General features: G+C 68.2%; 1 protein-coding gene across 1 annotated transcript; it reads left to right on the plus strand.

The window, feature by feature from the left end:
- Positions 1-1,677: 1,677 nt before the first annotated feature.
- On the plus strand, positions 1,678-8,041 carry CD40 (CD40 molecule). Its single transcript, XM_013958554.2, has 9 exons — positions 1,678-1,783; positions 3,627-3,708; positions 4,226-4,351; positions 4,643-4,786; positions 5,003-5,102; positions 6,018-6,079; positions 6,390-6,488; positions 6,795-6,820; positions 7,151-8,041. The coding sequence occupies exons 1-9, from the start codon at positions 1,736-1,738 to the stop codon at positions 7,304-7,306; spliced, it is 843 nt and encodes a 280-aa protein (XP_013814008.1). The 5' UTR covers positions 1,678-1,735; the 3' UTR covers positions 7,307-8,041.
- The last annotated feature ends 3,608 nt before the right edge of the window (positions 8,042-11,649 follow it).

Genomic DNA, 11,649 nt, shown 5'->3' on the forward strand with positions numbered 1-11,649 from the left:
GGCCCTCGGACGGGACGTGGCCTCAGCATGGCCCTGGGATGGGACATGGCCACGGTGTGGCAGTGGGGTGGGACATGGCAGCAGCGTGGCAGTGGGATGGGACATGGCTGCGGCACAGCTCCAGGGTGACTCTGTGTTACTGCAGATGGGATGCGGAGGGATTCTGAGAAAGCCCGTTTCCTGCCCGACCACACACCATAAACTGGAAACAGGAACTCTGGGAAATTCTCCAAAGCAAGGAGAGGAGCCTGGAAGTTCCCTGGGGATTGCTCTGGGGCCTCCTCGGCAGGGCAGAGCTGGGGGCCAGCCAGCGGCAGCACCAGGCCCTGCGGCGCTGCTGCCCCTTCCATGTTCGGGGCTGACGTATTTCTGGGGACTCTGTGCAGATGCTAACCCTTGTGGGGAGGGATGGGGGGCTCCCGGGCCATGGACCTGAATTACCCTTGGAAAACTGAAGTGAAACCTTGAACTTCTGCTTCCAGAGTGAGTTAGCAGGGCCAGCACAAACATTCCTCCGCATGGTCCCCAGGTGAGTCCTGCCCTCGGCCGTGCTCCCGGGGAGGCGCAGGCGGCGCGGGCAGGGAGCTAGTCACACAGCCAGTCCCTGCTGCTCGCACAGAGCCACCGCACGAGGACACGGCGGCTCCAGCCCCTAGCTGCTCCCTGGTGCCCGGGCAGAGCTGCGGCGGCAGGGGTGGTGCTGAGGCCTGGGAGCTGCCGGGCTGCTGTTGTGCGAGGACAGCTGCAGGATGACGGGCTCTGGGGCAGGCATGCGCCCCGCTGCCCCGGTGCCTGCCGTGTGCTGGCCACACAGCGCGCCAGGCTGGGCCGGCACCGGCAGCGCATCCTCACCCTGGCGTGCGGGGCCAGCCAGGCATGGCAAGCCCTGCAGGGTCTGTGCCAGCGGGATTCCCCTGCCCGGGGACTCCCCGGAGCTCTTCCATTGCTCCGTGCTGCCAGTGGAGCCCAGCGCCAGGTGCCCAGCCGTAGTGCTGCTCGCTGAGCATCGCAGCACAGACCAGGGCTGCGGGCATGGGTGCTCCCGGGCCCAGCAGGGTGGCACCCACGGGATGCCAGAGTGGGCAGGAGCACGAGAGCAGCACCGTGCAGGAGGCCTCCCGACAGCCCGGAGCGGCAGGCTCTGGGGAGCTGCTCTGGGTGCCCCTGCCCATGAAACCCAGGGGGACAGACCCGTCCTGGGGCTGTACCCCCCTCGCCCTCTGCTCTCCACCCTACGTCCCCCTGGGCAAGCTGGCATCCTGAGGGACCAGGGCTCATGAATCCCGGGGGAGCATCCCGAGGGGCCAGGGTTCGTGAGCCATGGGGGAGCATCCCAAGGGGCCAGGGCTCGTGAGTCGTGGGGGAGCATTCCGAGGGGCCAGGGCTCATGAGTCCCGGGGGAGCATCCTGGCCGAAGCAGCGTGAGCCCCGCGCTGCCAAGCGGGACCCAGCCCAGCAGCCCTGGCGAGATCGCGCTGCACATCCCATGTGCATGCCCAGCCCACGGTGCGGGGTCCAGCCCCTCGGCAGCCCACGCCTGGGGAAGTCCCCGAGGCGAGCGGCTGCTGCCTGAGCACGCCTGCCGCTGCGAGTTTGCAGCAGCCCGCGCCAAACAGTGTGTGCTCTGCGAGTCAAGGATGGGCGGCCCTACGTCCCCTTCCTGGGCGGAAACGGGCCGAGGCGTTATTACGGACTGCCCCTCCGCCCCCGCCGCTGCTGCGGGACGCTGCACACCATGAAGCTGCTCGGGCTCCTCTGGCTCCTCTGCGCGGTGCTCTGGGGCGTAAGTGCTGCTCCCGCCGGGGCTGCGTGCCGGCTGCGTGCCTGGCGGCCCCTTCCCACCGCCGCTGGCCGCGGCCCCGCGGGGACCCGGGAAGGGCTGAGCGACGCTGGGAAAGGCCGTGCTGGGGCAATGCTGGGCTGCCGCTTCCTCCCTGCCACGGGGCAGGGTGCGCGGTGCGGGGCAGGCAGCGCGGGGGGCTGAGACCCATGGCACGGCGTGACACCCCGGCACCGCCTGGCCAGGGCTGGCCCAGCCATGCAGGGCTTTCCAGGAAGGGAGCGCCTGGGTGCAATGTCCTCGGTCCGCCCATTCCCACCGGCGTGGGCTGTCCCGTGGGAACGCACCCCGCGCCGGGGGGGAGCCTGCCGGTGGGGACGGGACACACCTGGGGGCTCGGGCAGGCTGTGCCCCCCGGCCTGGCAGGGACAGCCCGAGGCCGGCGCTGCTGCCGTGCTGGGCTGGGAAAGCCGTAAAGGAAATCCTGGCTGGGCGCCCTGCGCCCAGTGCTCCCGCTTCGAGACACAAAAGTTTACTGTTCCTCATTTTTGTGGCTGGGAATTTCCCAGCAAGCGCTCGGTCCCTCTGCGCCATCCCACACGCGCTCGCCTCGCCGTGCCCCCGGGACCCCCGATCTCTGCGTCCATGGCTGAGCCGGGGGAGAGGGCAGGGCGCCGCCGGGGGTCCCCATCCCGCCGACACCGCTGTCGCTCTCTGCCCGGCGAGCGGATGCCCCGATGCCCCTCGGGCCCCGGGCAGGGGTCTGCCGCCAGCCCAGCCGGGGAGCAGCTCCCCATGGAAGCCGGGCGCGCAGGTCCTGTGCCGGGGCACGGAGCGGGCCAAGCCCCTGGCGCAGGGTGCACGCCGCCCAGCACACGACACGGCTGCGGTGGGATGGGCAATGCGATGGTGCCGCGGGAGCAGGAGGGCCCAAGCGCAGGACTGGGCACGCAAGAGCCCCTTTCAGTTCCCTTTTCTGCTACGCAAGAGAAACGCAGGGTGTCGGGGCTGGTTCCCCTCCGTCGGTCGGGCGCCCCGATGCCAAACCTCGCGGTGCCCATTTGCCACCCTCCGCTCCTTGGCGGCGCAGCCCCACAGGACCCCCACGGGGACCCCCACACCAGCCGCTGTGCCCCTCGCTCCCAGCCCACCCTCGCCTATGGACCCTGCAGCCCCCGTGGCTATCGTGCTCCAGGGCTTTGCCGGCACCTCCGTCCCCTCTGCCAGGGCTGGCACCGACCCACTGGGCCCCGTGCTGGGGCTGCGCAGTGCCGGGCTTGCTCCCCCCAGGGATGCGACGCTCCAGGCGGTCTCCTGCACCCAGAATTGCCCCAGATCTGAGCCCCAAGGTCAAGGGCTGCTCCTGCCTCCCCTGCACCCCTCCCCGTGCAACCAGCCCCCCTGCTCGGCGGGAGCAAGGCAGGGCTCCAGCCAGCTTCGCACAGACGAGGCGCCTGCCCAGGCTTTTCCTGCCCCTTGGAGCGGAGCAGCAGTCTTGGGAAGGGGCCAGCGGCGCTCCCGGGCAGGGGACGCTCCGTTAGCACTGCTGCCCCTGCCCAGGAGCGCGGTGCTGTTTGCAGTGGCAGGGCACAGAGCGATGTGTCGACACTACCTGTTAGGAAACGCAGGGAAACACTGCACCGGAATTGCTGCCATCCCACTTCAAACAGAGCACTGGTGGCACACGGCAGCACAGCCGGCTCGGCTGCGGTCTGTGGTTAGGGCAGCTGGGGAAGAGCGGTGCAGGACTGCCTCACCTCGGGATGCAGGGTGAGCGCTCGGGTTAGCGCGTGCTGCCTGCAGGAGCCGGGCAGCAGTGTGAATTCCCACGCCTCCTCTTTTCCAGTGCTGGGAGCCTGGCAGCGCCATACAATGCTCTGAGAAGCAGTACGAGCACAAGGGCAAGTGCTGCAGCCGGTGCCAGCCAGGTACGGAGACCCCGTCCCCCTCCCGGGAGCCCCCAGCCCAGGCCGTGGCCGGGACCCAAGAGCCCGGTCCCTCCTGGAGCATCACCTGTGCAAGCCCCCAGACCGGCTCAGGGGGCCAGGGCCGCCTCACCCTGCTGCCCGCGGCAGCCGGCAGCTTCGCCTGTGTTTCACCTTGCTGCTAGAGCGGCTGGGGAGCTCACAGGTGCCCTGACAGGCCCCCGGAGCTGCCCGTCTCGCTCGGGCTGCCCGTGCGGCCGCAGCCTGCGGGATCCTGCGGCACGGGCAGCTGTGGGGAGAGTGCTCCTGCCGGCACTGCACCCGCTGCCAGGCCCCTTCCCGGGACATTCCCCAGGCCTCGGCCTACGGAGAGCGCAAACGGCCTCCCCTGGCTCTCCTGCTACAGCCCCCATAGTGCCGAGCCACGGCCAGGCGAGCTGGCCCCTGCCGGAGCAGCGCCTGGCTGGCGAGCGGCAGCCACCGGCATGCCCCTTGCCCCCCTCACCAGCCTCGCTTGCAGGGAGGAAGCTGGTCTCCGACTGCACCGGCACGGCGGAGTCCTCCTGCACCGCCTGCGAGAGCGGACACTACCAGCAGAGCTGGACCAAGGAGAAGCACTGCACCCCCCACGACATCTGCGAGGACAGTGAGTGTCCGCGTCCCCCATGGCTCCGGCATGGGGGTGGCACGGCCCCCATCCCTCCCAGGCTCATCCATCCCCATCCCTCCTGGGCTCGTCCATCCACATCCCTCCCAGGCTCACCACCCCCATCCCTCCCAGGTTCATCCATCCCCATCCCTCCCGGGCTCATCCATCCCCATCCCTCCTGGGCTTGTCCATCCGCGTCCCTCCCGGGCTTGTTTGTCTGCATCCCTCCCGGACTCGCCTGCTCACGCCCCGCCGGGGTCTCACCTCCCTCTCGCTCCTTCCACCCAGACGCCGGCCTGGTGGTGAAGACGGAGGGGAACGCGACACACAACACGGTGTGCCAGTGCCGGGCCGGCATGCACTGCTCCGACGCCAGCTGCCAGACCTGCGTGGAGAACCAGCCCTGCGAACAGGGCGCTGGCTTTGTAGCAGGTGAGACAGACCCGCTCTTCCCCTTTCCGTGGGGCCTGGGACACGCCAGCAGCATCAGCCCTGATCCTCCCCGGGAGAGGGATCCTCGGTGCTCCTAGCAGAGTTTCAGGAGACCTGCCGGCCGCGGCAGCGCCCGCGGCATTGCTCACCCCATCGTGCGGCCCCTCGCCCCCTGCACCCCCGTACTGACCGGCTGCAACCCCTGCTCCTTTCCAGCCAAGGCCATGGCCCGGACTTCGTCCCCCTGCGAGCCCTGTGCCGAAGGCACCTTCTCCAACGTCTCTTCTAAAACAGAGCCGTGCTACCCCTGGACAAGGTACAGCCCCACACCCCGTCCCCGCCTGTGCCCATCCCCGTGAGCGCCTGCCCTGCTGCCAGTGGCTTTTGGTGCTGTGGGGGCCCAACGGCTGGGCTGGTTTTTGGGGGCGCAGCATCAGGATGGCGTGGGCTAGAGCGAGGCGAGCAGCTGCCGTGGGCACGGCGGGGTCGGGGCGGTGTGGCCGAGCGGGAGGCAGACGTCGGGGCATTTGCACCGTCCTTCCGTGCACGTGCAGCGCGCTGGCCCCGCGTGGGGGCATGGGACAAGGGGCTGTGGGGCCCCTGCCCGGCACAGCTCGCCCTCCCAGCGCGCTCCCTGGCTGCAAAATTGCGGCTGAGGCGCTGGCCCTCTCCGCAGGGAGCCTGGCATTGAGGATGCCGCGGGCTGGCAGCGCTCCCCTCTCCTTAGGAAGCTGCTCAAGGGTTAATTGCGCTCCCTGAGGGAAGTGTGTGCCTTGTTTCCAGGCTGAATTAGTCTCGCTTCAGCTGCCAGCCATTGGATTTCACTTTGCTTTTATCTGCGCCCAGAAATTACCTCCCCATGGAGCCACTTGTAGCCTGTCATCAAGTTGTCTCCGAACTGTTCTGGAGTAGCTAAAGTGACTGAGCCCCAGGGCCTCCCCGACAGGGCAGGGTTTGACCCTGTTCCCTCCTTCACCTCGTCCCCATCTGCAGCAGCTCCCGCATCCCCGAGCGGGACCCCGGGGTTGGACCTGCTGTGCCCAGCTCCCTCACACAGCACAGGCCGACATGGTCCAGCCCCGGCCGGCCGGGAGCCCCCTCCGGAGCCCCACGGCTTCATCCCAGGACGCTTTCCCCGCGCGCCCCGGTGCTCCGCCAGCCCTGGCCTTTCCCGGGGGCTCCCTGCGTGCGGGCTCCTGCTGCGGTCACAGCGTCTCGTTCTTGTCTGCAGCTGCGAGGAGAAAGGGCTCGTGGTGAAGGCGAAGGGGACGAACATGTCGGATGTGCTCTGTGGTGAGTGCGCAGTGCCCAGGCCAGACGGTGCGGGCAGGGGACCACCCGGGACGCTGGCTCCGGCGGCGAACACTCCCTGTCGCACCCCGCTGCACGGCCAGCCCCGGCGCTCGGGACCCAGCCGCCCGGTGGTGCTTCTGGGAGACGAGGGCTGACGTTACTGCCAGTGTCACGTCATGCTACTCCTCCGCGTCACCGCATGGGATCCGCACAGCACTCGGCCCAGAGCTGGGGCGCTCGGGGCGCTCAGGGGCCGGGAGTGCCGCACGCCGGGGTGCTTGCAGCTGTGCTCACCTCTCGCCCTCCGCAGAGTCGAGCAAGCGCTCCTCGCTGTCGGTGCTGATCCCCATCACTGCTGCTGTCGTCACCTGCCTCGTGGGCATCTGCATCTACTGCCTGGTCCACAAAGGTGAGAGCTGGGACACGGTGAGGCAGTGCCGGCCATGTCCCAGGCTGAGGAGCCCACGCTGGGGGGGCAGTACTGGCCCAAGCCTGTCGTCCTGCCGACTCTGGGTGCCGGCCTCATGCACGTGGTCCCACTGCCAGCAGGCATGTTTGCCTTGCTGCAGCCCAGTTCTCGAGGCGCCCACGCTCGGCGGGTGCAGGCCGGCTCCCCCACGGTGCCCAGCATCTCCATCCCATGAGTGGCGCCAGTGCTGGGACAGGGCAGGATGCTCCCCTGACTGTTCCCTTCTCTCTCCCTTTTTCCACCCAGATCCCAGGCGGCGGGTGCAGGAGCAGGTGAGTCAGCCCAAGGATCTCCCCCGGCAGCGGGATGGGGGTCCCTCCCGGGCAGGGCCGGGGACGCACTAGCAGCAGAGCGATGGAGCAGGGACCGTGGCTCTGTGGCCGGGGTAGGGGGACTGGCAGGGGCTGGGGCTGTCCTCGCCTGCTGGCTGGGATGAGACGAGAGCTGGAGCAGCCTGGTGGTGCAGCTGGCGAATGCTGGGGCAGGAGGGGACCGGGCAGGGTGAGGCCCTGCCCTGCTGTGGGAGGGTGGCAGGGATCTGTGCATACATGTGGCACAGAGCTGGGTCTTGGCTGCCTGACCCTGCCCCTGTCCCCGCGCAGATAGAGGCCGGGAAGCCCGGAGGGATGATGGAGGTGCAGCAGCCCATCGAGATGGGGGAGGAGGTCTTCCCCGTGCAGGAGACCCTGCTGGGGGGCCAGCCTGTGGCCCAGGAGGACGGCAAGGAGAGCCGCATCTCGGAGCAGGAGAGGCTGTGAGGGCGCAGGTGCTGCCTCCCCCAGGAGCACACACTGGGGCCAGCTCCGTCCTCGGTCCCCTCTCCAGCCAGGGAGGAAGGCCAGCATCTGGCCTGGCTGCAGACGACGTGACACTGCAGCGGACCATTGCACGACCCCCTACACGGGAATGCTGTAGCAGAACCTGGTCCAGCTGCCCACCTGGGGGTGCCGCAGCAGAGCACAGCACGGCGGTTTGCACAGAGACCCCGCGGCAGAGCCTGGTCTACCTGACCGCGTGGGCACGCCACGGCAGAGAACGCTTGGCCGCCTGTGCAGAAACGCTGCAGCAGAGCACAGCTCGGTTGTCTGCACAGCGATGCCACGGCAGAGCCTGGTCCCACGTGGGGATGCCCGGCAGAGCACAGCTCGGCTCCTGCATGGCAGTGCCCTGGCAGAGCCTGGTCCCGCATGGGGATGCCTGGCAGAGTCTTGTCCAGCCGACTGCGTGTGGATGCCCTGGCAGCGCACAGCTCGGCCGCCTCCGGGGAGGCCACGGCAGCGCACAGCTTGGCCCTCTGCGCAGGGACCTGTGCTGGAGCTCGGCCCCACGGCTCCAGGCAAGCGGTGGAGAAGGGGTCCGGCCCGGCAGCGGCTGTTGCAGCCTGGGGCCGGGCAGCAGCCCTGTGTCAGTGCGCCTGCCCGGGTGCCGGGCGTGCTGTGCCGCCCCAGTGCAGACAGGCTGGTTAGGGGAGAAATACAGGACTTGCTGTCCCACACCCGTCCTGCAGCCTGTCTTTTCTCACTGGTTGTTAAGGCTGGGCAGTCTGGCAGGGAAAGGGCACAGGATGAACAGGAAGGCAGGGACAGACGCCCTTCGCACCCAGCCAGCATCGCTCCCTGCCCAGCCCAGGGGCGGCAGGATGCCGCTGGGCTTGCAGCTGGGGTGAGCCACCCACGGCAGCTCCGCGGGAGCAGGCGCTGGCTCTGCTGCGGGCCTGCCCGCCCCGACGCCCCTTCCTGCATCCCGCCAGAGCTGCCACGTCTCTCCAGGAGATGGTGCTGCCAGCACGCTGCAGCGCCCGGCTCATCCCTGCGCAGCCTCGTGCTGCCAGCCGGCCTGGCAGAGCCTCCCCGCGTGGGCTGGGCAGAGGGAGCGGAACTGTCCCCGCCTGCTCCCACGGGCTGCGGGGAGAGTGGGACCCCATGCCCGAGCAGCCTGCCGCTGGGAAGCACGGTGCCGTCAACGCGTCATCCCGGGCGCCTCCGGGCAGAGCAGCGCATGGGCGCTGTGAGCCCCCGGCGCGCTGCCCGCAGCGCCACGCAGCCTGGGCAGAGCAGCACGCTGCTGTCCTGCCAAGCCTCCAGCCCCACCAGCCTGCGGGACCGGCCCCGTCCCGCCAGTCTGTGCCGCGGGCTGCAGAGCGGGTCACCTGGCGGTGCCGGGGAGGTCTGGGCTCAGGCCTTGCCATGCTGCTGCATTGCACCCTGCTTCCCCTTCCTCATCCCCAGCCTTTGAACGAGTGGGAGCCAGGGCAGATGCACCCCGATTTCGGCACCCTCTGGGTACCTTCCCTTGTTAGGGACCCCACACCGCCATGCCTGCCTGATCCCAGATCACCAGCCCATGTGTCCCGAAGGGGCTCCGGCCAGGCCTGCCGGAGCACAGTCCGGCCCCTGCACGAAGCCCCCTTCCAGCCTCGGCGCCTGGCAGCCTCTCCCTCTGCGGGGCCGTCCTGGCCCCGTCCCCAGTGCCCGCCACGAGCCTCCCCAGCCTGGTGCCACCGGCGTGGGCTGCAGTACCCACACGCTTCCCCCACGCACGCAGCGGCATGTGCGCCGGCGAGGGGGCCTGTGCCACTCGCCCACGCGCCTGCTCAGCCCGTGCCCCCGTGCAGCGTGCACGTGCGTGTGGGGCCGCGGCACGCTCCCAGGCACCGCTGCCGGCACCCTGCCCCTCACCTCCTCGCAGCTGCTCCCGGCCGCTGCGCCGAGCCAACCTGCAGGAGGAGCTGGCATATTTACTGCCGACAGGCTGACATTTCCACATCTATTACTCCTCTCCTCCTCGCTCTGCCATCGCCGTTACAATGGGAACAATTATGTTCAATTATTCTCCACCACACCGTTGACAAAAAGCTGGTATTTAAACTTTAATTATTCTCCCAACCTGCATGAGCAGCATGGCCTGCAGCCCATGCCAGCCCCTCCTCAGCCCCCCTGCTTGCTCCATGCCTACTGCCTTCCCCAGGACCAGCACTCCTGGCACAGATGCTCCTGGGATGGATGCTCCAGAGACAGACGCTCTGGGGACGGAGGCTCCCAGGACTGATGCTCCAGGGACTGACACCCCTGGGGAAGGATGTTCCAGGGACTGACACCCCTGGGGAAGGATGCTCTGGGGACTGACACCCCTGGGGAAGGACGTTCCAGGGACTGACACCCCTGGGGAAGGATGCTCTGGGGACTGAGACCCCTGGGGAAGGATGCTCTGGGGATTGAGACCCCTGGGGATGGATGCTCCGGGAACTGAGACCCCTGGGGAAGGATGCTCCCAACAGAGGAGGGAAGAGACTCCCTCATCTCTGCTTGAGCCCTGCCATGGCCTCAGACCCCTCTACGCTCCTGGCAGCAGGCTCTGGGCCTGGGCTCACTCCCCTGCAGCCCCATCCCCGTCGCCCTGACCCTCCGGCGTGGGGCAGCCCAGTGCAGCCGTGGGCGGCTGGACGCGGCGACACCAAGCCTAGCGCAGGCTCCGGGTGCCGGGGAAGCAGCGGGAGCCCCGGACCCACCCGCGCACAAGCGCAGGCAATGTGGCATAAGAAAGGCCATAAAACCCAGAGCCGGGAGCAGCTGCAACACGGAGCAGCTTTTACTGTAAAGGCAGCGGCACATTATTTAAGGCCCCTCTTAAAACCTAATGTTAGGTTTAATAAGGGAGATAAAAGCATGTCAGCAGCTCTCCCTCTCACGGCTCGGGGCTCCCGGCAGTCCTGCCGGGATGGTCCCGGTGCCGGGCAGCATCTCCGGCACCAGCCCAGGGGACACCAGCCCTGGGACAGATGTGGCCCCATCGGCAGGGAGGGCCGGCGTCACCCCAGCCCCGGGCGCCCAAGTGGCCACCGCAGCCGGAGCCCGGGCATGGAGGGACGCGATCCCAGCGCGGTGTGGGAGGGAGGCTGCGGGATCGGCACCCTGTAGCCGAGGCGGCCAGGAGCAGCCCCGACCCGCAGCGGGACGGTGCCAGTGCCAGTGTCGGTGCCTCCCCCTGGCCTCTGCAGCACCCGGCTCCGCTTGGCTCTGCCCTCTCCCCGCCAGCACGCGCGTTTAGTGCCTGCTCCCGCATGTCAGACATGTGCCATCTCATTAGCGCCTCTGTCCCCCAAAGTGAGAAGGGAGAACGCGTGAGACCTAATTGAATGTAACTAATTATTCACTCTGCAAATGCTCTGTTTAACTGGGATTGTGAGGGACAGAATTACTCATTCTGAAAAGGGGAGAGAAAGGGAGAAAGACGGAGAGAAAACAAATAGAGGCGGATGCTGGAGCTGCAGCTCCCTCTCTCCCCAGAATACCAATTACCGGATGAAGTGATTGTATAAATCTTTACCGAGTGAACGAACTGTACTAGTCACTTACTTCTGTCCTCTTATTACGAGGCAGCAATGAAAAATCGTCCTGCTCTCCAGTCTGGCTAAGGGCTCTGCAGCCGGGAACTCGTCCCTGGCGCTCTCCCAGGGCAGCGATCCCGAAGATATGGGGTCGAGGGCTTGGCAGCGATGCACGCCTGGCGCTGGGACCGCTGACCCGGGGAGCAGTGGCGCCGGCACCAGGGCGCTGCGTGGCCGCGGCGTCGGGACAGAGCTGTGCAGAGAGCCGGGGCCGGGCGATCCCAGCACCCAGCACAGCGCATGTCCCGGACATGCTGCATCGAACCCTCCCTGCAGGACGCTGGTGCCGCACCGGGCTCCCGCCACGCCGTGCCATGGCAGCTGCCCAGCATCGCAGCCACAGCAGGGCCGTGCTCACAACACAGCTGCGGGTGCTCCGGGACCATGGCACCCTGGTGCTCGTGGGGCCGGTGGGAGCCAGGCGATGCCGTGCCAGCACCGGAGATACTGGGAGCCTCGTGCCCGCGACGGCTCCCCCAGGCTGCTGGCGCCACGCAGAGGCAGCGCAGCCTCGTGCCTGCACCTTCCCTGCCCTCCCCTCCCCAGTGCCACTCTGCCAGCCCCAGGCTCCCTCTCCGGGGGCTCCCGCAGCCTTCAGAAACCATTCCAGGCCTCCATTCAGCCGGGACAACGGCGCTTCCCACCAGCGGGTTCCTCTGCCAGAGTGAACCATTTATCACTGCCCAGCATCCCTGCTCCACAGGCCGGAAAAAC

This window comes from Apteryx mantelli, chromosome 18, assembly GCF_036417845.1.
Source record: "Apteryx mantelli isolate bAptMan1 chromosome 18, bAptMan1.hap1, whole genome shotgun sequence".
Classification (NCBI taxonomy): domain Eukaryota; kingdom Metazoa; phylum Chordata; class Aves; order Apterygiformes; family Apterygidae; genus Apteryx; species Apteryx mantelli.

Coding starts and splice junctions, on each gene's coding strand:
- CD40 (XM_013958554.2), top strand. CDS start 1,736: ATGAAGCTGCTCGGGCTCCTCTGGCTCCTCTGCGCGGTGCTCTGGGGC. Junction 4,352..4,642: donor CCACGACATCTGCGAGGACA/GTGAGTGTCCGC, acceptor CCTTCCACCCAG/ACGCCGGCCTGGTGGTGAAG. Junction 5,103..6,017: donor CCGTGCTACCCCTGGACAAG/GTACAGCCCCAC, acceptor TCTTGTCTGCAG/CTGCGAGGAGAAAGGGCTCG.